This window comes from Leucoraja erinacea, unplaced genomic scaffold (genome assembly GCF_028641065.1).
Source record: "Leucoraja erinacea ecotype New England unplaced genomic scaffold, Leri_hhj_1 Leri_864S, whole genome shotgun sequence".
Taxonomy (NCBI): Eukaryota; Metazoa; Chordata; class Chondrichthyes; order Rajiformes; family Rajidae; genus Leucoraja; species Leucoraja erinaceus.
This window is the reverse complement of record NW_026576800.1, coordinates 1-23,231: the sequence shown is the minus strand read 5'-3', so window position 1 is coordinate 23,231 and position 23,231 is coordinate 1. Positions and strand designations below refer to the sequence as shown.

Genomic DNA, 23,231 nt, shown 5'->3' with positions numbered 1-23,231 from the left:
TTCCCAGTGGGCTAGTATGGACATTGTGGGCCGAATGGATTCTTGGGCTGGCAGCTCAGTCACTCAGGCCTGGCAGCTCAGTCACTCAGGCCTGGCAGCTCAGTCACTCAGGCCTGGTAGCTCAGTCACCCAGGCCTGGCAGCTCAATCACTCAGGTCTGATGGGCTGGCAGCTCATTCACTCAAATATGGTGGGCTGGCAGCTCAGTCACTCAAGCCTGGTGGACTGGCAGCTCGGTCACTCAGGACTGGTGGGCTAGTATGGGCATTGTGGGCTGAATGGATTCTTGGGCTGGCAGCTCAGTCACTCACGTCTGGCAGCTCAGTCACTCAGGCCTGGCAGCTCAATCACTCAGGCCTGGCAGCTGCCAGAAATTCTGCCAAAAACAGGTGAGAGACTGTGAGAGAGAGAAGGGGGAGAGGGTGGAGAATCAATTTTAAACATTTTTCATCTTTTTCTGCAGAGCACAGCAATGATGGAGGAAAGTCTATCCTGGCGTGGATCTCACAGGGAGCCAATGAAGGAAGGGAATAAAAAATACTGGGGTGAGGTTTAATACTTACAGGGGTAATACTTACTGATGGGCCGAAGGGACTCCTCCTGGGCTAGTATAGGTCTGATGGGCTGAATGGGACTTAAAAAAAAGTGAAATCTCAGTGAAAGGCACCTTTTCTGGGCTTTTCCTGGCCTGGCACGGGCCTTTTAGGCCAAAGTGCTCCTCCTGGGCTAATACGGGCATGTTGGGCAAAAGGGACTGGTTTCTGGGCTAATAGGGGCCTTGTGGGTCGAAATGAGTGGTTTCAGGTAGGCCAAAGGTGGGCTGACAGTTGACACGTACTCATGGCTGGTGGGCTGGCAGTTGACTCATGGCTGCTGGGCTCACCCACACACACCCTCCATCACAAACACACACCCCCCATCTCACACACACACACCCCCATCACATACACACACACACACACAATCCATCACACACTCACAGCCTCCCTCCATCTCACACACACACACACTGACTCACACACACACACAACAACATATATATGAAAGTAAAACCTGCAGGACTTCCGGAGAGAGCCGGACTTCCAGAGTGAGCGGGACCTTTGGACCGAGTACAGTGCAGGCCAGCAACTCAATCAGTTCCATTTCAAGTCAAGCACAGTGCAGGCCAACAACTCAATCCCTTCCATTTCAAGTCAAGCACAGTGCAGGGCCAACAACTCATTTCATTTCATTTCAAGTCAAGCACAGTGCAGGGCCAACAATTCAATTCATTTCAAGTGCAGTGCAGGGCCAACAATTCAGTTCACTCCCGGGGCAGGCACATTTCAATTCACTCAAGGGGCAAGCTTAGCTCAATTTACTCAAGGGGCAGGCACAGCTCAGTTCACACACGACGTAGAATCAAATTTCTGGACTCAACTCTCACTCACGGTCTTCCAGACTGACTGACTCACGTCCGGCATCAGGGGCTTTATTCTCCTGGCCCCCGGGAGGGGCGCTACCTTCATCACGGTGACTGACAGACAAGAAGACCAATCAGCTGATCTCACAATTTTTTTAACATTCATAACTTTTTTATTATTTCACTGATCAGAAAAAACCTTGGGGCAGTTGGAGGAGAGGACGACGGTGAGTGAGATGGCGAAAAAAATCATAGTGATATATGGTAGACTTTTTTCTAAAATGTATTTACAACGTAGACAGGAAGTGGTCAAGGTGAGACTTTTAGTAATAGTATAGATGTTCGGGCCACATTGTTTTTTAAACACAAAAATTGATAGGTGCCTGGAACATGGTCAAATGCCATTATATCTCTCAAATATTCTCCAAGAATGTGAGACCAAATTGCATTCACTTACCAAAGCTAAATCTAAATTAATCTGTTCATTTTCCCCTCAATGAATCCTCAATCCAACTTAAATGCGAGTCAGAAGAAATGACGGGTCTCAACCTGAAATGTCACCCATTCCTTCTCTCCAGAGATGCCGCCTGACCCGCTGAGTTACTCCAGCACTTTGTGCTCCAGGTATAGTGAAAAGCTTTTGTTGCGTGAATATCCAGTCAAATACACATCACTGATAAGTTCCATCTGATATATGTATATATGTATGTAGAATTTGTGCCATTCAGCCCATCAAATTGTGTATGTATGCCCACCATTCAATCATGTATAGTTGATCTATTTTGATGGAATGTCACCAATTGCATTGTCAAATGGTGTTTTAAATGTGAGTCATTAAAATGTTCATTTTCTCTATTGCCGCCTGACCCGCTGTATTAATTTTGTTTAGTGCTTTCTGAGAGTCATTCGTAACTGTCACTGTTGATGTCACATGTGGTTACTTGTGGCTTTCTGAGTCGGAACTGCACCATGGGCAAATTCCTTGTATGTGAATACTTGGCCAAACGTACTTACTTACTTACTAAAACCCCTGTCCCACGGTATGAGTTCATTCCAAGAGTTCTCCCACATTTGCCCTGATTCGAACTCGGAGATTTACGGTAATGGCCACTCGTCGGTACTCGGGGCTCTCGTGGATATTTTTCAACAAGTTGAAAAATCTTCCCGTGCTTACCTGCCGTTAGCGAGTCTTCCCGAGTACCTGCCGTTAGCGCTAAGAGAGGTCCCCGAGCTCCGACGTACCCGCTCCGTTCATTCTTCGTGCTTACCACGAGTTTGATTTTATTTTAAAACTCGGGAGAGCTCTTGGAATGAACTCATACCGTGGGACAGGGCTATTACTATCTCTTCCTCCTAACCCCATTCCCCTGCCTTCTCCCCATAACCCCTGACACCCAAACTAATCAACAATCTATCTATCTCTGCCTTAAAAACATCCGCTGACTTGGCCTCCACAGCCGTCTGTGGCAATGAATTCCACAGATTCACCACCCTCTGACTAAAGTTCAGAGTGACGACACTTTGAATGCTTGCATTACCTGTCCAGATGTACTCCGAATGGAAGCCAAAGCCATATCCATGTGAGATTATAAGTGGCCTTAAGGAAGGTTGTAGCTGTGGTTTAACGAACATGAAAGCACAACCTTTGGGACTGCAGAACCACTTGTGGCAGTTGGATGTGTAGTAATCAGCATCTAGGGAGCTAAGGTAGAAAGTTATTATTGTAAGATATACTTTAATTTTAGAGATACAGCGTGGAAACTGGCCCTTCTGCCCATCTGACATCTACTCGTGAAAATAAACTCAACACAAACTCTTCCCACAGTTTAACAATAAGGGGTAAGCCATTTAGAACAGAGACGAGGAAACACTTTTTCACACAGAGAGTGGTGATTCTGTGGAATTCTCTGCCTCAGAGGGCGGTGGAGGCAGGTTCTCTGGATATTTTCAAGAGAGAGTTAGATGGTGCCTTTCGAGCCAGCACCGCCATTCAATATGATCATGGCTGATCATCCCCAATCAGTACCCTGTTCCTGCCTTCTCCCCATATCCCCTGACTCCGCTATCTTTAAGAGCCCTATCTAGCTCTCTCTTGAAAGTATCCAGAGAACCGGCCTCCATCGCCCTCTGAGGCAGAGAATTCCACAGACTCACAACTCTCTGTGAGAAAAAGTGTTTCCTCATCTCCGTTCTAAATGGCTTACTCCTTATTCTTAAACTGTGGCCCCTGGTTCTGGACTCCCCCTACATCGGGAACATGTTTCCTGCCTCTAGCGTGTCCAAACCCTTAACAATCTTATATGTTTCAATAAGATTTCCTCTCATCCTTCTAAACTCCAGAGTGTACAAGCCCAACTGCTCCATTCTCTCAGCATATGACAGTCCCGCCATCCCGGGAATTAACCTTGTAACCTACGCTGCACACCCTCAATAGCAAGAATGTCCTAAATCTGCTCCTATCACTTATATTATGAACTAGACTAAGTGGGACCCGTTGGGTCCCAGCATCACAGGAGGGCTGGTCATCCAACGCAATATCCCACCTCTCCACCTAGTTGATTCACGGCTAATCCTTGAAATTCTATTTCAAGCAGGGTATAAGGCCACCAAATTCAAGTGCAGTTTCATACCATTTGAAGTAGGGTGCAAAGCACTCAAGACAGCGAGTCGTGACCTTTCCCTCCTCCATCTTGCAGAGACTGAGCCACACCCACACTCCTCCCCCCCTCCCCCTAACCACCGGAAAAGGTGTGGCTTTCATGGAGTGATTGACAGGAGAGAGATTCTCAACATTTAAAAAAAAATAACACTTTTATTTTTCATTGATGGGAAGAATTCTCTGCACCTGCTTTGCGGAGGGTGACTGAGTAAGATGGCCAAAAATCACAGCCGTAAGTGGTAGCGTTTTATCTAAAATCAATATACAGTGCAAACAGGAAGTGCATTTACAATATTGCCTTTTAACCTCAAGCCAAAGCACCTAAGCCGCCATTTGCAGTAAGTAGTGCCTTTCAACTTCATGCCATCATTTGCAGTAAGTAGTGCCTTTCAACTTCAAACCACACCCAAGCCACACCCAAGCCACCATTAGCAGTAAGTAGTGCCTTTCAACTTCGTCAAAGCTCCCAAGCCACCAATTGCAGTAAGTAGTGACTTTCAACTTCAAGCCAAAGCAACCAAGCCACCATTTGCTGTAATAGTGCCTTTCAACTTCAAGGCAATGCACCCAAGCCACCATTTGCAGTATGTAGTGCCTTTTCTACTTCAAACCAAAGCTCTCAAGCCACCACTTCCAGTAAGTGCCTTTCAGCACCCAAGCCACCATTTGCAGTAAGTAGTGCCTTTCAACTTCAAGCCACAATTTGCAGTAAGTAGTACCTTTCAACTTCAAGCCAATGCACCCACGCCCCCATTTGCAGTAAGTAGTGCATTTTAACTTCAAGCCATTTCACCCAAGCCATCATTTGCTGTAAGTAGTGCCTTTCAATTTCAAAGCTCCCAAACCACCATTTGCAGTAAGTAGTGCCTTTCAACTTCAAGCCAAAGCACCCGCCACCATTTGCAGTAAGTAGTGCCTTTCAACTTCATGCCACCATTTGCACTGCCTTTCAATTTCAAGACACACCCAAGCCAAGCCAACCAGGGGGGGGGGGGCTTTCTGGGGCGCTAGTATAAACCATTTTAGAACCAAATAGACATTTTTTGCAAGCTTTAGAACCAATAGACCTTTTTTTGCAAGCTTTAGAACCAATAGACATTTTTTTTGCAAGCTTTAGAACCAATAGACAGTTTTTGCAAGCTTTAGAACCAATATACATTTTTTGCAAGCTTTAGAACCAATAGACATTTTTTGCAAGCTTTAGAACCAATAGAGACACTTTTTGCAAGCTTTAGAACCAATAGAGACACTTTTTGCAAGCTTTAGAACCAATAGACATTTTTTGAAAGCTTTAGAACCAATAAACATTTTTTTTTGTAAGCTTTAAAACCAATAGACATTTTGTTGCAAGCTTTAGAACCAATAGACACTTTTTTTGCAAGCTTTAGAACCAATAGACAAATTCTGCAAGCATTTTAGAACCACTAAGGACACTTACATTTGAGTAGACATGTGTTCAGTGTTATTCACAGCTCAGAGAAACGTGACCCTCTGCCTTCCTCCATCTTGAAGAGACTAAATGAGGCACACCACTTCCTGGTTTTATAGTCCCTCCCCCCTGCCGCCAGCGGGGGCAGCAGAGAGAATGGGGAAAAACATGGGCATCACACGCCTCAGCACTCGTGAGTAAGGCAAGGCAGCGCCTTTACCACCTCAGGCAATTGAGGATCCGAGGATCCTCCAGTGCTTCTACGCAGTGGCGGTGGAAAGCATCTTGTCCGGGAACATTACCATCTGGTTTGGGAATTGCTCTGCCAAGGACAAGAAGGCTCTGCAGAGAGTAGTGCGTTCGGCCGAACGCACTATGGGAACTTCACTTGCCCCCCTGCAGGATCTATACATCAGGAGGTGCAACTCCAGAGCCAACAATATCATGAGAGACCCCTTCCACCCCTACAGCGGACTGTTCCAGCTGCTACGGTCAGGCAAACGCCTCCGTTGCCATGTGGTGAGAATGGAGAGGTTGAGAAGGAGTTTCTTCCCAGAGGCCATTCGGACTGTAAACGCCTATCTCACCAGGGCCTAACTCTACTGAACGTTTTTCCTTCCATTATTTATTGTGTAAAAGAATATGTGTGTTATGATTGTGTTTATAGTTTGTTTGGTTGTTTGCCTTTTGCACAAAAGTCCGCGAGCATTGTCACTTTCATTTCACTGCACATCTCGTATGTGTATGTGACAAATAAACTTGACTTGACTTGAATTTTGTAAAATCATTAATATCTCTGTGATTTTTCATCGACTGGAAAAATCCTCGGTACACATGCGGCGGAGGGGGACTCTGAGCGAGGTGGCCAAAAATGACGGCCGTAGGTGGCGGCGTTCTCTCGGAAATCGCAGCACATATCGCCAAAAGCGGTCAAGAACAGAGTTTTAGTAATAGAGATGTGAGCATCAGTTAAAATTTTAACATGGATTTACTTGCCTGAGATTCAAGTCGAGGACACCAAGTGCATGCGCCCCATCAATGACAACTTTTGCTCCCCTGCCAAACGCAAAATAGATTCAATGTCAAATCATTGTTGCTAATTCTGTCTGAATTATATTTATTTGGCAGGGCTTTCACCACTCTCTGTGTGAAAAAGTGTTTCCTCGTCTCTGTTCTAAATGGCTTACTCCTTATTCTTAAACTGTGGCCCCTGGTTCTGGTCTCCCCCAACATCGGGAACACGTTTCCTGCCTCTAGCGTGTCCAAGCCCTTAATAATCTTAGGTACACAAAAATGCTGGAGAAACTCAGCGGGTGCAGCAGCATCTATGGAGCGAAGGAAATGGGCAACGTTTCGGGCCGAAACCCTTCTTCAGACTAACAATCTTATATGTTTCAATGAGATATCCTCTCACCCTTCTAAACTCCAGAGTATACAAGCCCAGCCGCTCCATTCTCTCAGCATATGACAGTCCCGCCATCTCGGGAATTAAACTTGTAAACCTACGCTGCACTCCCTCAATAGCAGGATTGGCTTGGAAAATGTAAAAATAGTCCGTCGTGGGTGTAGGGTAGTGTTAGTGTGCGGGGATCGCTGGTGGGCGTGGACCCGGTGGGCCGAAGGGCCTGTTTCCGCGCTGCATCTCTAAACTGAACATAGTTACAGTGTGTCGGGACACTCATGGCAAGCAAGCCCGACTTGTCCCCTGGGGTCTCTGGTGGGACCGGGAACTCACCCGAAGGCTCGTCGGTCGCTCGGCATAACCGGGACGGTGCCGCCGGAGACGTCGGGCGTGGAGGAGCGAGGGCCCGTAGGAAGGAGAACCGGGGCAACGCCTCCAGTGCCTTCACGGTCCGCTGCAGGAGGCATCCCCGGGACACAGAGACGGCCGGGTGAGGAGAGGAGAGGAGAGAGTCGTCTGTTCACGGGAACTGCTCCAGTACATCGAGCGCGCGGGCCCACCCTACTTTGGACTTTGAATAACGGCGCTAAAAACGACAGCGCCCGCGCGTGTAATGTATGCAAAAATAATCTCACTGTGCAGTTGCCCACGTGACCATCTGATCAGCCATGATCAAATTGAATTGCTATTGAGGGAGTGTAGCGTAGGTTTACAAGGTTAATTCCCGGGATGGCGAGACTGTCATATGCTGAGAGAATGGAGCAGCTGGGCTTGTACACTCTGGAGTTTAGAAGGATGAGAGGATGTCTCATTGAGACATATAAGATTGTTAAGGGCTTGGACACGCTAGAGGCAGGAAACATGTTCCCGATGTTGGGGGAGTCCAGAACCAGGGGCCCACAGTTTAAGAATAAGGAGTAAGCCATTTAGAATGGAGACGAGGAAACACTTTTTCACACAGAGAGTTGAGAGTCTGTGGAATTCTCTGCCTCAGAGGGCGGTGGAGGCCGGTTGAATTGAATTGAATTCCCTTTATTGTCATTGGAGGCCGGTTCTCTGGATGCTTTCAAGAGAGAGCTACATAGGGCTCTTAAAAATAGCGGAGTCTGGTTATGGGGAGAAGGCAGGAACGGGGTACTGATTGGGGATGATCAGCCATGATCACATTGAAATGCGGTGCTGGCTCAAAGGGCCGAATGGCCTCCTCCTACACCTGTTGTCTATTGTGACAAAAAAGTGCCATTGACTATTGTGTAAAACATCCCAAAAATAATATCAATGTATGAAGAAGGGTCTCGACCCGAAACATCAGCATACGACAGTCCCGCCATCCTGGGAATTAAACTTGTAAACCTACGCTGCACTCCCTCAATAGCAAGAATGTCCTTCCTCAAATTAGGGGACCAAAACTGCACACAGCGTCGTGCCATTCTTTATTTTTCAACGCTGACTTGCTGGAGATTCGCCGAGACTTAACATTCTTGCTGCTGGATGGGATGGAACTGAATCATTGGCAGAGATTGTTGAACTGCGTGTGACCTCGCCAGGTTACGGAACACCGCTCCCACAGTCCCAGAGTCCCAGAGACACAAAGTGTTGGATGTCCCCTCCATTGTCAGAGTAAACCCAAATTGGAGAAACACCATCTCCTATACTCAATTCTTTGCCACAGAATGAAAGGTATAGACAGAGTTGACGTGGATGGATAAAAATGATGAGAGGGATAGACAGAGTTGACTTGGATAAGCTTTTCCCATTGAGAGTAGGGAAGATTCAAACAAGGGGACATGACTTGAGAATTAAGGGACAAAAGTTTAGGGGTAACATGAGGGGGAACTTCTTTACTCAGAGAGTGGTGGCTGTGTGGAATGAGCTTCCAGTGGAAGTGGTGGAGGCAGGTTCGATTTTATCATTTAAAAATAAATTGGATAGGTATATGGACGGGAAAGGAATGGAGGGTTATGGTCTGAGTGCAGGGAGATGGGACTAGGGGAGAGTAAGTGTTTGGCACGGACTAGAAGGGCCGAGATGGCCGTTTCTGTGCTGTAATTGTTATTTAGTTATATGGTTATAGAAGGCTGTGGAGGCCAAGTCAGTGAATATTTTAAAAGCGACGCTTGACAGATTCTTGATTAGTACGGGTGTCAGAGGTTATGGGTAGAAGGCAGGAGAAGGGGGTTAGGAGGGAGAGATAGATCAGCCATGATTGAATGGCGGAGTATATATGATGGGCCGAATGGCCTAATTCTGCTCCTATCACTTATGAACGTATGGCATGTTGTCCTTCAGGAATGTCTGTAAATGAATGCATAGAAACATAGACAATAGGTGCAGGAGAAGGCCATTCAGCCCTTCGAGCCTGCACCGCCATTCAATATGATCATGGCTGATCATCCAACTCAGTATCCTGTACCTGCTTTCTCTCCATATCCCCTGATCCCTTTAGCCACAAGGGCTACATCTAACTCCCTCTTAAATATAGCCAATGAACTGGCCTCAACTACCTTCTGTGGCAGAGAATTCCAGAGATTCACCACTCTCTGTGTGAAAAATGTTTTCCTCATCTCAGTCCTAAAAGATTTCCCCCTTATCCTTAAGCTGTGACCCCTTGTCCTGGACTTCCCCAACATCGGGAACAATCTTCCTGCATCTAGCCTGTCCAACCCCTTAAGAATTTTGTAAGTTTCTATAAGATCACCCCTCAATCTTCTAAATTCTAGCGAGTACAAGCCGAGTCTATCCAGTCTTTCTTCATATGAAAGTCCTGACATCCCAGGAATCAGTCTGGTGAACCTTCTCTGTACTCCCTCTATGGCAAGAATGTCCTTCCTCAGATTAGGCATGATTCCATTGGACTGTCTTCAACTTCACCTTTGTCGACAGATGCCGATGATTTCTTCCAGAGGGTTAATGAACACAGATTGGCTGGGAATGTGATCAAACACAGCAAGCCTCGTCCCTGGGCGCAGAGTCTCCTCCACCTTTTTAATTATCTGAAAATGAGAATATTGTCATTACATTTTTTTGGGGGGGAAATGGGGAAGCACAACGGTCCTTGTTCATCAGTCAATGAAAGTAAGCATGCAGGTACAGCAGGCAGTGAAGAAAGCAAATGGCATGTTGGCCTTCATAACAAGAGCAGTTGAGGAAAGGAGCAAAGAGGTCCTTCTGCAGTTGTACACAGCCCTAGTGAGACCACACCTGGAGTATTGTGTGCAGTTTTGGTCTCCTAATTTGAAGAAGGACAGTCTTGCTACTGAGGGAGTGCAGCATAGGTTTACAAGGTTAATTGCAGGGATGGCGGGACTGTCAAGAGGGAGCAAGAACAGAGCTGCGGGATATCGAGGAGGCCCTGGTGAGAGCCTCATTTGTAATGGAAGTGGGGAACCCCCGTTTCCTAAAGAATGAGGACATCTCCAATGCCTTGGTGTGGAACACCTCATCCTGGGTGCAGATGCGGTGTAGACGGAGGATTTGGGAGTAGGGGAGTAGAGTCTTTACAGGAAGCAGGGTGGGAAGAAGTGTAGTCCAGATAGCTATGGGAGTCCAAAGGTACACAAAAATGCTGGAGAAACTCAGTGGGTGCAGCAGCATCCATGGAGCGAAGGAAATAGGCGACGTTTCGGGCCAAAACCCTTCTTCAGACTGCTAGCTATGGGAGTCGGTAGGTTTGTATGGAGCAAAGGAATAGGCGACGTTTTGGGTCGAGACCCCGCTTCAGACTGAGGGGGGGGGGGGGGGGGGGGAGGAGGGAAAAAGAAAGGAAGAGGCAGAGACAGTGGGCTGTGGGAGAGCTGGGAAGGGGAAGGAGGGAGAAAGCAGGGACCAACTGAAATTGGAGAAGTCAGATTAAAAGGAGGTACCTTTAGAAAAGGGATGTCCCTGGTCACTACTATTGACTGTAAATCAAATGCAAGTTGATCTTGTACAATATCATGAGAGGAATATTCAGGGTAATCCCTCTTGGAAAGGTTCAGAGAAGATTTACCAGGGTGTTGCCAAGCCAATTAACCTACAAACCTGTACATCTTTGGAGTGTGGGAGGAAACCGAAGATCTCGGAGAAAACCCACGCAGGTCACGGGGAGAAGGTACAAACTCTGTACAGACAGCGCCCGGAGCCGGGATCGAACCCGGGTCTCTGGCGTTGCAAGCGCTGCAAGGCAACAATCTACCGCTGCCCCACCTGGGCATGTTGGCAAGATGGGACATGTGGGCAAGTTAGGCTGAAGGGCCTGTTTCCATGATGTATCACTCTATTACTCTATATCAGCCACAGGCAGATATTAGGAACTAATATCTTAGAATGTTTCCGGAGAAATTTTGGAATCGGGATCCCTATTCCAAAATTCTCTGGATGGAAACACTTCTTCAACCAACCCCTTGGTCACCAAATATATATATGTGGCATATTGTTCTTCTGCTGCCAAGAGTTTTGGGCAGCTTACAACCCAGCGGTATGAATATTGATTTCTCTAACTTCAAGTAACCCTTGCAACTTCAAGTACCCCTTGCAACAGACAATAGGCAATAGACAACAGGTGCAGGAGTAGGCCATTCAGCCCTTCGAGCCAGCACCGCCTTTCAATGTGATCATAGACAATAGGTGCAGGAGGAGGCCATTCGGCCCTTCGAGCCAGCACCGCCATTCAATGTGATCATGGCTGATCATCCCCAATCAGTACCCCTTCTCCCCATATCACCTGACTCAGCTATCTTTAAGAGCCCTATCTAGCTCTCTCTTGAAAGTATCCAGTGAACCGGCCTCCACCGCCCTCTGAGGTTGAGAATTACACCTGTTACAATACAATAATGGCTTACTCCTTATTCTTAAACTGTGGCCCCTGGTTCTTATATGTTTCAATGAGATTCCCTCTCATCCTTCTAAACTCCAGAGTGTACAAGTCCTTACTGATCATTGCTTTCTGCATATCTTTTATTCATTTGTCCTAAATACCTCAGTCTACATATCTTGTTCCCACTCCCCTGACACTCATTCTGAAGAAGGGTCTTGACCCGAAACATCACCTATTCCTTTTCTCCAAAGAGGGTGCCTGACCCGCTGATGTTACTCCAGCTTTTTGTGTCTGTTTCCAATGTACACCAGCATCTGCAGCTCCTCCCTAGACAAGAGTCCTTGGATGGTTTGTTACGTTAAAGATGATTTTGTTACATTAAGAGATACAGACAAACCAAACTGAGTGCCACTTGTTGCTGCCTTACATCCCTGTCCCACTGTACGAGTTCATTCCAAGAGTTCTCCCGAGTTTGGCCCTGATTCGAACTCGGAGATTTACGGTAATGGCCACTCGTCGGTACTCGGGGCTCTCGTGGACATTTTTCAACGTGTTGAAAAATCTTCACGAGTCTTCCCGTGCTTACCTGCCGTTAGCGAGTCTTCCCGAGTACCTGCCGTTAGCACTAAGAGACGTCCCCGAGCTCCGACGTACCCGCTACGTTCATTCTCCGTGCTTACCATGAGTTTGATTATTTTTACATAGAAACATAGAAACATAGAAAGTAGGTGCGAGAGCAGACCACCAGGTCCATCGAGCCCGCACCGCCATTCGCTCATGGCTGAACACTAAACAGACACACTTACGACAAACAGTAGACACAAGACACAGAACACAAGACACTACCCTCCCCTTTATACCGCTATCACCCCTCTCCACCCCAAGAACCTCGTGATCTCCTGGGGGAGGCAAAAAACCGGATAAAAACCCAGGTCCAATTCGGGAAAAAAAAAACCGGGAAATTCCTCTCCGACCCCAATCCAGGCGATCGACACTTGTCCAGGAGATCACTCAGGTCTTACTATACTAACCATACCTAGGTCCATATCCCTGCCCTCTCCCCGTAGCCCCTTATCCCCTTGGCAGCTAAAAAACCATCTATTTTAGTCTTAAATATATTTAAAGTTTCTGCTTCCACTGCTCCCTGGGGCAGTGAATTCCATAAATTAACCACCCTCTGGGTGAAGAAGTTCTTCCTCATCTCAGTTTTAAAAGAGCCCCCCCTTATTCTGCAACTATGTCCCCTAGTTCTAGTTTCCCCGATCATTGGGAACATCCTCGGTGCATCCACCCGATCAAGGCCCCTCACGATCTTATATGTTTCAATGAGATCGCCTCTCATTCTTCTAAACTCCAAAGAGTAGAGTTCCAGCCTACTTAACCTTTCCTCATATGTCAATCCCCTCATTGCAGGAATTAATCTTGTAAACCTTCGCTGCACTGGCTCCAGGGCTAGTACATCCTTTCTTAAGTATGGACCCCAGAACTGTACACAGTATTCCAAATGTGGTCTCACTAATACTGTGTACAGCTGCAGCAAGACCTCCGTGTTTTTATACTCAATCCCCCTAGCAATAAAGGCCAAAACTCCATTGGCCTTCCTAATTGCTTGCTGCACCTGCATACTAACTTTCAGTGATTCATGTACTAATACCCCTAGATCCCTTTGCGTTGCATTACAACGCAGCTCCTCCTCATTTAGAAAATAACTTGCCCTATCATTTTTTTTCCCAAAGTGAATGACTTCACATTTATTAGTATTAAATTTCATCTGCCAAGTTGTTGCCCACTCACCTAGCTTATCTATATCCTTTTGCAGACTCTTCCTATCCTCCTCATCCCCTACTTTTCCTCCCATTTTTGTATCGTCCGCAAATTTTGATATATTACACTTGGTTCCCTCCTCCAAATCATTTATATAAAATTGTGAACAACTGGGGTCCCCAGCACCGACCCTTGCGGAACCCCGCTAGTTACCGGTTGCCATCCCGATTATGAACCATTTAACCCTACTCTCTGCTTCCTATTTGTTAGCCAATCCTCTACCCATGCTAATATATTACCCCCAATCCCATAATTTTTTATTTTTAGCAATAGTCTCTTATGTGGCACCTTGTCAAAAGCCTTTTGGAAGTCCACACATCCACCGGTTCCCCTTTATCCACCCGGGTTGTTACTTCCTCAAAGAATTCGAGCAGATTCGTTAAACAGGACTTCCCCTTCACAAAACCATGCTGGTTCTGTCCGATGAAGTCATGTTTATCCAAGTGCCCCGTTAGTGTTTCTTTAATAATTGTCTCTAACATTTTACCCACCACCGATGTTAGACTAACCGGTCTATAGTTACCCGCCTTCTGTTTACTTCCTTTTTTAAATATAGGTGTTACATTGGCCATTTTCCAATCCACTGGGACCGTTCCTGCCTCCAGGGAGTTTTGGAAAATTATCACCAATGCATCCACAATCCCCACCGCTATCTCCCTCAAGACCCTTGGATGTAATCCATCAGGCCCAGGGGATTTATCCTCCTTCAGTCTCATTAATTTCCCTAATACCACCTCCTTGGTGATCTTAATAGTATTTAGCTCCTCCATTCCTACCGCCCCCCGTTTATCCAGCGTTGGAATATTTTTTGTGTCTTCTATGGTGAAGACTGATACAAAATACTCGTTTAATGCCTTTGCCATTTCCATGTTCCCCACCAACAACTCTCCAGTCTCACCCTCCAATGGACCAACGTTCACCTTAGCCACCCTTTTTCTTTTTATATAGCTATAAAAACTCTTACTATTAGTTTTTATGTTGTTCGCTAAATTCCTTTCATAGTCTATTTTCCCCGTCTTAATTAATCTCTTAGTTATTTTTTGCTGACCTTTAAATGCTTCCCAATCCTCTACCCTCCCACTATCTCTGGCTACCTTATATGCCCTTGCCTTCAGCCGAATACTATCCTTTATAGTTTTACTGAGCCATGGCTGACTGTTCTTACCCTTACCCCTTTTTTTCTTCATAGGAATAAATTTTTCTTGAAGGTTATACAGTATTCCCTTAAACGTACACCACTGCTCATGTACCGTCTTATTCTTGAGTCTGCTATCCCAGTCAACTTTGATCAGCTCAGTCCTCATACCTTCATAATCCCCCTTATTTAGACTAAGCACCCTAGCCTGAGTTTCCACCTGCTCCCCTTCTATTTGAATATGGAATTCGACCATATTGTGGTCACTTGTTCCCAACGAGTCCCTAACTATGACATTTTTAATTAATCCTGCTTCATTACACAGGACCAGATCCAAGATTGCCTCCCCCCTTGTCGGTTCTGTGACATACTGTTCTAGGAACCCGTCTCTAATACATTCTATAAACTCTTCCTCTAGTCTACCCTGCCCAGTTTGGTTTGCCCAATTAATATGAAAATTGAAGTCCCCCATGATTACAGCAGTTCCCTTTTTACATGCGTCAACTATTTGCAGATTTATGTTCTGACTAACAGCGTCACAGCTATTTGGAGGTCTATAAATTACACCCACTAGTGTTTTTTTCCCCTTATTATTCTCTATCTGTACCCAAGCTGTTTCACTATCCTGATCCTTCAACGCAATATCCTTCCTCTCTATTGCCGTTATTCCCTCCCTTATTAAAAGGGCCACCCCTCCTCCCTTTCTTTCCTGTCTATCTTTCCTAATTGTCGAGTACCCCTCTATATTTAACTCCCAGTCCTGATCCCCTTGCAGCCATGTCTCCGTAATGGCCACGATATCATAACTATATATACTTAATTGCACCGTTAATTCATTTATCTTATTACGAATACTCCGTGCATTGAGATAAAGCACTTTCAGATGATTTTTACTACCCTTCCTTTCCGTTTTTGCCCCTTTTACATCTAAAGCTTTATCTTCACACATTCTGTCTCCTGTCACATTTTGACTTTCCGCTTCCCCACTGATACCCTGCTCTATTTCCTCTACCCCTGCCGTTATTACCCCCCTTGTTACCTCCCCCCCGCTACTTAGTTTAAAGACCTCTCTACTGCCCTAGTTATATGATTTGCCAGGACCCCAGTCCCAGCACCGTTCAGGTGAAGTCCGTCCTTACAGAACAGATCCCCCCTGTCCCAGTACTGGTGCCAGTGGCCCAAGAAACCAAACCCATTATTCCCACACCAGTCTTTGAGCCACGCATTTAGCTTTTTAATTTTACGTACCCTCGCCGATTTGGCCCGTGGCTCAGGTAGCAATCCGGAGATCAGTACCCTCGAGGTTCTGCTTTTTAATTTATTCCCTAACTGCTCAAACTCCTTCAGCAGATCCTCCTTCCTCGTCCTTCCTATGTCATTGGTCCCCACATGGACCACGACCACTGGATCCTCCCCCTCCCTCTGCAAATTTCTCTCCAGCATCGCAGAGATATCCTTAACCCTAGCACCGGGTAGGCAACACAGCCTTCGGGACATGTTCTGCTGGCCGCAGAGAACCTTATCTACCCCCCGAATAATACTATCCCCTATCACTACGGCATTTCTTCTAACTCCCCCCTCTTGAATGGCCTCCTGATCCACGGTGCTGCAGTCAGGTTGCTCATCCCTCCCACAGCCCCTGATCCCGTCCTTACATTGAGTAAGAGCCTCGGTCATGCTCGTCAGGGACAAGGGCTGTGGCTCCTGCCGCATCTCCTTCTGGTTCCCCCTACCTGCCTCGCTTATGGCCACACCTTCCTTTCCTTGCTCACTGCCTACTGAATTAGTTAAACTGGTCGGTGTGACCATCCCCTGGCACAAAACATCCAGGTAATACTCCCCCTCCCTGATGTACCGCAGCGTATGAAGTTGGGTCTCCAGCTCATCAATGCGGAGCTGGAGTTCCTCTAGCCTCAAACACTTACTGCAGCTGTAGGGATCTTCTACATCAATGGTGTCGACAAATTCCCACATCTCGCAGTATTGGCACATCTCCTGACCGCCCATCTTATATAAGTAATTAACTGGTCCTATTTAAGAATCCCCTACTGTATTGATACACCCCTTATTTATATAATCCTACCTCCTATAAATGGGAAAGTACTCACCCCAGCCGTAAATTACCTACTGGTTTGGCTGTCTAGTGGTAATTCCGTCCGCTCTTCCTGTCTGGTCCACTGCTCCCTTGCAGTGCGTGGCAAACCTCTTTGCCTCTGTTAGTCTCTGTTAGTCTCTCGAGCCGCGGCTCCGTCCGTCCTCCCTCGGCGACAGCACCTCTCAAGCGTATTGCGTGGTCTCCTCTCTTCAGCCTCCTCTCCGAAGACTCTCGAGCCAAAGACTCACACTTTTCTCACAGGGCACTTCACTCACTAGACCGCTCACTCACTCGGGAGAGCTCTTGGAATGAACTCGTACCGTGGGACAGGGCTATTACAATGCTTGCAGTGCCAGAGACCCGGGTTCGATCCTGACTAGGGGTCCCCGTTGCGTCGTGGACTTTCTTCGAGATCTTTGGCTTCCTCCTACACTCCAGTGACGTACAGATTGGCGGGCAAATTGACTTGGTTTAAGTATAAATCGTCCCTGGTGTGTGTAGGGTAGTGTTAGTGTGCTGGTTGGTACCGACTCGATGGGCCGAAGGGCCTGTTTCCGTGCTGTATCTCAAAACTGAACTCGACCAAAGCCTCAAATTGATCTATAAAGAGCCACAAAGACAAAAGACTGCAAGTGGGCTAATGAATTGAGAAGGGTGCAAGTCCAGGACACATTGTGAAAGCAGGTGGAATAGGCCTAATTTGAGGAAGGACATTCTTGCTATTGAGGGAGTGCAGCGTAGGTTTACAAGGTTAATTCCCGGGATGGCGGGACTGTCATATGCTGAGAGAATAGAGCAGCTGGGCTTGTACACTCTGGAGTTTAGAAGGATGAGAGAGGATCTCATTGAAACATATAAGATTATTAAGGATTTGGACACAGTAGAGGCAGGAAACATGTTCCCGATGTTGGGGGGAAGTCCAGAACCAGGGGCCACACAGTTTAAGAATAAGGAGTGAGCCATTTAGAACGGAGACGAGGAAACAATTTTTCTCACAGAGAGTCGTGAGTCTGTGGAATTCTCTGCCTCAGAGGGCGGTGGAGGCCGGTTCTCTGGATGCTTTCAAGAGAGAGTTAGATAGGGCTCTTAAAGATAGCGGAGTCAGGGGATATGGGGAGAAGGCAGGAACGGGGTTGATCAGCCATGATCACATTGAATGGCGGTGCTGGCTCGAAGGGCCGAATGGCCTACTCCTGCACCTATTGTCTATTGTCTGATAGCCACACCTGTCCAGGCCCTGTCAGTGGATACTCCAGACACTCCTCCTGTAGTACGGCCCCTTGTTCTTCACACACCTGTCGGAGAAGCTTCTTCACAGCACCTGTGCCGTCCGAAAGTTTCAATTCATTATTCACCATTATATATCATTGAGCCACAGATTGCTTTGCCAGGCCAACAATTACTCACAAGACACTGTAGTAACTCAGTGGGCGAGGCAGCATCACTGGAGAGAAGGAATGGGTGACGTTTCGGGTGCTTCTGCGGTCGGGGGAAGAAACGGGGGGCTTTAAGACCCTCCTGGTGGGGGATGGAGGTGTAGAGTGACTGGTCTTCCTCAACTTCAGATAGCCCTTGCTTTCCCTCTCTCTCTCTCCATCCCCTCCCCCTTCCCAGTTCCCCCACCAGTCTTATGCCCCTGTCCCACTTAGGAAACCTGAACGGAAACCTCTGGAGACTTTACGCCCCACCCAAGGTTTCCGTGCGGTTCCCGGAGGTTGCGGGCGGTTGTCGGAGGTTGCAGGTGGTTGCCGGAGGTTGCAGGTGGTTGCCGGAGGTTGCAGGCAGTGGAAACAGGTAGGGAAACTGACAAAAACCTCCGGGAACCGCACGGAAACCTTGGGTGGGGCGCAAAGTCTCCTGAGGTTTCCGTTCAGGTTTCTAAGTGGGACAGGGGCATTACTGTCTCTGACTCCATTCTACCCCTGACATCAGTCTGTAGAAGGGTCTCGACCCGAAACGTTGCCTATTTCCTTCACTCCATAGATGCTGCCTCACCCGCCGAGTTTCTCCACCATGTTTAAGAAGGAACTGCAGATGGTGGAAAATCAGAAGGAGACAAAAATGCTGGTGAAACTCAGCGGGCGAGGCAGCATCTATGGAGCGAAGGAAATAGGCAACGTATCGGGTCGAGATCCTTCTTCAGACCGAAGAGATGCTGCCTCACCCGCTGAGTTTCACCAGCACTTTTGTCTACCTTCGATTTTAACCAGCATCTGTGGTTCTTTCTTACACAATCACGACTCGCTGTTAGTTTGCATTGCGATGTTGGTTAATCAGTTACATTTTGAAGTCTTTATTCTATGAACCTTAGAGGTACAGAGTGCAAACAGGCCTTTCGGGAAAGGTCAGTGTGGGAAGCATATAAACATAGAAAATAGGAGCAAGAGGAGGCCATTCGGCCCTTCGAGCCAGCACCACCATTCATTGTGATCATGGCTGATCTTCCCCAATCAATAACCCGTGCCTGCCTTCTCCCCATATCCCTTGACTCCACTAGCCCCTAGAGCTCTATCTAACTCTCTCTTAAATCCATCCAGTGGTTTGGCCTCCACTGCCCTCTGTGGCAGGGAATTCCACAAATTCACAACTTTCTGCGTGAAAACGTTTTTTTCTCACCTCAGTTTTAAATGACCCCCCCTTTTAAGACTTTATTCTGGACTCGCCCAACATAGGGAACATTTTTCCTGCATCTAGCTTGTCCAGTCCTTTTATAATTGTATATGTTTCTATAAGATCCCTCCCCCTCATCCTTCTAAACTCCACTGAATACGAGCCTAGTCTTTTCAATCTTCCCTCATATGACAGTTCCGCCACCCCACTTAGTCTAGTTATCCATTAAAACCCTCAGGAGATTCGAACTAGCAAGACAGTTTGCATTCAATAAACGATACAAATATTTTGTTTAGAGTCATGGACTCAGAGTGATACAGTGTGGAAACAGGCCCTTCGGCCCAACCTGCCCACACCGGCCAACATGTCCCAGCTACACTAGTCCCACCTGCCTGCGTTTGGTCCATATCCCTCCAAACATGTCCTATCCATGTACCTGTCTGTTTCTTAAAAGTTGGGATAGTCCCAGCCTCAACTACCTCCTCTGGCAGCTTGTTCCATACACCCACCACCCTTTGTGTGAAAAAGTTACCCCTCAGATTCCTATTAAATCTTTTCCCCTTCACCTTAAACCTATGTCCTCTGGTCCTCGATTCCCCTACTCTGGGCAAGATACTCTTTGCGTCTACCCGATCTATTCCTCTCATGATTTTCCCTGCGCTCCAAGGAATAGAGTCCCAGCCTACTCAACCTCTCCCTGCAGCTCACACCCTCTAGTCCTGGCAACATCCTCGTAAATCTTCTCTCAACCCTTTCCAACTTGATAAATATCTTTCATGTGACACGGTGCCCAGATCCGAACACAATACTCTAAATACTCACCAACGTCTTATACAACTGCAGTATGACCGACCTCCCAACTTCTACACTCAATACTCTGACTGATGAAGGCCGATGTGGAATGTCAATCTGAATTTCATGAAAACTGAGTGTACGTACCATAGGTATCACCGAGCATGAACACTGTATCTCCTGCCTTCAGGTCCTGACTTCTTACAATAGTGTTCATCGCCGTTGTGACATTCGGTACCAGCACCAAGTCTGTTGGGGAACATCCTGAAATATAGCAACAACCTGTCACCTTGAGTATAATCTTACTGAAACATATAAGATTATTAAGGGTTTGGACCCGCTAGAGGCAGGAAACATGTTCCCGATGTTGGGGGAGTCCAGAACCAGGGGCCACACACACAGTTTAAGAATAAGGGGTAAGCCATTTAGAACGGAGACGAGGAAACACTTTTTCCACACAGAGAGTGGTGAGTCTGTGGAATTCTCTGTCTTAGTGCGCGGTGGAGGCAGGTTCTCTGGATGCTTTCAAGAGAGAGCTAGATAGGGCTCTTAAAAATAGCGGAGTCAGGGGATATGGGGAGAAGGCAGGAACAGGATACTGATTGGGGATGATCAGCCAAGATCATATTGAATGGCGGCGCTGGCTCGAAGGGCCGAATGGTCTACTCCTGCACCTATTGTCTATTGTGTATTATTAAGGGTTTGGACACACTTGGGGCACTTTCAAGAGAGAGCTCGATCGAAGCCAAATCACTGGATGGATTTAAGAGAGAATTAGATAGAGCTCTAGGGACTAGTGGAATCAAGGGATCTGGGGAGAAGGCAGGCACGGGTTATTGATTGGGGACGATCAGCCATGATCACGATGAATGGCGGTGCTGGCTTGAAGGGCCAAATGGCCTCCTCCTGCACCTATTTTCTATGTTTTGATGTCAAAGATAGCGGTGTTAGGGGATATGGGGGGAAGGCAGGAACTGGGTACTGATTGGGGATGATCAGCCATGATCACATTTAATGGCGGTGCTGGCTTGAAGGGCCGAATGGCCTACTCCTGGGATAAAGCTGTGGAATGCACGATGGGAAAGCTGTGGAATGCAATGATGCAGAGAAAGTGAAACGTACCGTACCTACAAACTCCGCTAATCGCTTTGTAACGAAGACCAAATGGGGAAGCAGTTCTCGATCAAAGAATCGCAGAGGTTGTCTTTCAATGTACAGCTGCCACTTCTGTAATAGAATTTAAAACAATCAATAACAATCGATGCACAGTGACTCATCCCGAGCCGGGGAATCGAGGACCAGAGGACACAGGTTTAAGGTGAAGGGGAAAAGATTTAATAGGAATCTGAGGTTGTAACTTTTTCACACAAAGGGTGGCGGGTGTATGGAACAAGCTGCCAGAGGAGGTAGTTGAGGCTGGGACTATCCCAACTTTTAAGAAACAGTTAGACAGGTACATGGGTAGGACAGGTTTGGAGGAAGTCAAGACTCGAGTCAAGAGAGTTTTATTGTCAGTTACACAAAAAAGCTGGAGAAACTCAGCGGGTGCAGCAGCATCTATGGAGCGAAGGAAATAGGCAACGTTTCGGGCCGAAACCCTTCTTCAGACTGATCGGGGGCGGGGGTGGGTGGGGACAAGAAAGGGAAAAGTGAGTTTTATTGTCATGTGTCCCAGATAGGACAATGAAATTCTTGTCAATGAGATACAAGTTCACTGTGTTTATATACCATAGACCATATATATACACAATAAATAAACAGATAAAATGCAATAGGCTGTTATTGTTCAGAGTTTGTTTGAAGTTGTGTTTAATAGTCTGATGGCTGTGGGGAAGTAGCTGTTCCTGAACCTGGATGTTGCAGATTTCAGGCTCCTGTACCTTCTACCAGATGGTAGCGGAGAGATGAGTGTGTGGCCAGGATGGTGTGGGTCCTTGATGATGTTGGCAGCCTTTTTGAGGCAGCGACTGCAATAGATTCCTTCGGTGTTGGGGAGGTCAGAGCCGATGATGGACTGGGCAGTGGTCACAACTTTCTGCAGTCTTTTCCTCTCCAGGGCGCTCAAGTTGCCGAACCAAGCCACGATGCAACCGGTCAGCATGCTCTCTACTGTGCACCTGTAGAAGTTAGAGAGAGTCCTCCTTGACAAACCGACTCTCCGTAATCTTCTCAGGAAGTAGAGGCGCTGATGTGCCTTCTTTATAATTGCATCAGTGTGCTGAGACCAGGAAAGATCTTCAGAGATGTGCACGCCCAGGAATTTGAAGCTCTTGACCCTTTCCACCATCGACCCATTGATATAAACATGACTGTGGGTCCCTATCCTACCCCTTCCGAAGTCCACAATCAGTTCCTTGGTTTTGCTGGTGTTGAGGGCCAGGTTATTGCGCTGACACCATATGGACAGTTGCTCGATCTCTCTTCTGTACTCTGACTCGTCCGCATCAGTGACACGTTCCACCACAGTGGTCTCGTCGGCGAACTTGATGATGGAGTTCGCACTATGACCGGCTACACAGTCATGAGTATAGAGTGAGTACAGCAGGGGGCTGAGCACGCAGCCTTGAGGTGCTCCCGTGCTGATTGTTATCGGGATATGGACCAAATGCAGGCAGGTGGGGCTAGTGTCGCTGGGACATGTTGGTTTGTGTGGGCAAATTGGGCCAAAGGGCCTGTTTCCATGCTGTTCCACACATTCTAATTAAATGACCTCAAACCTTTGGGTACTGAACCAATTTAGTGTGGCCCGGTGGCGCAGCGGTAGAGTTGCTGCCTTACAATGCTTACAGCGCCAGAGACCCGGGTTTGATTCTGAGTATGGGCGCTGTCTGTACGGAGTCTGTACGTTCTCCCTGTCACCGTGTGGGTTTTCTCTGAGATCGTCAGTTTCCTCCCACACTCCAAAGACATACAGGTTTGTAGGTTCCTTGGCTTGGTAAATGTAAATTGCCCCTAGTGTGTGTAGATAGCGGCAAGGGCCTGTCCCACTTGGCGATTTTTTTCCGTGCGACTGCCGGCATCATTGATGGACGTATCAGGTCACCGAATAAATTCGCGGCGGGACGACGTATTGACGTGTGGCGTTTTC

The 23,231-nt window shown here is 47.2% G+C and overlaps 1 protein-coding gene across 1 annotated transcript in view; it reads right to left on the bottom strand.

The window, feature by feature from the left end:
- The window catches only part of LOC129694926 (uncharacterized), a gene marked incomplete at its 5' end in the record, with an annotated part of 39,388 nt that extends 18,018 nt beyond the window's left edge, over positions 1-21,370 (bottom strand). The window contains 5 exons of the mRNA XM_055631681.1: positions 2,941-3,104; positions 9,764-9,885; positions 17,968-18,062; positions 20,291-20,407; positions 21,271-21,370. Coding sequence (XP_055487656.1) covers positions 2,941-3,104; positions 9,764-9,885; positions 17,968-18,062; positions 20,291-20,407; positions 21,271-21,370 — 598 coding nt within the window. The remainder of the gene's footprint in view (positions 1-2,940; positions 3,105-9,763; positions 9,886-17,967; positions 18,063-20,290; positions 20,408-21,270) is intronic.
- Positions 21,371-23,231: the final 1,861 nt, after the last annotated feature.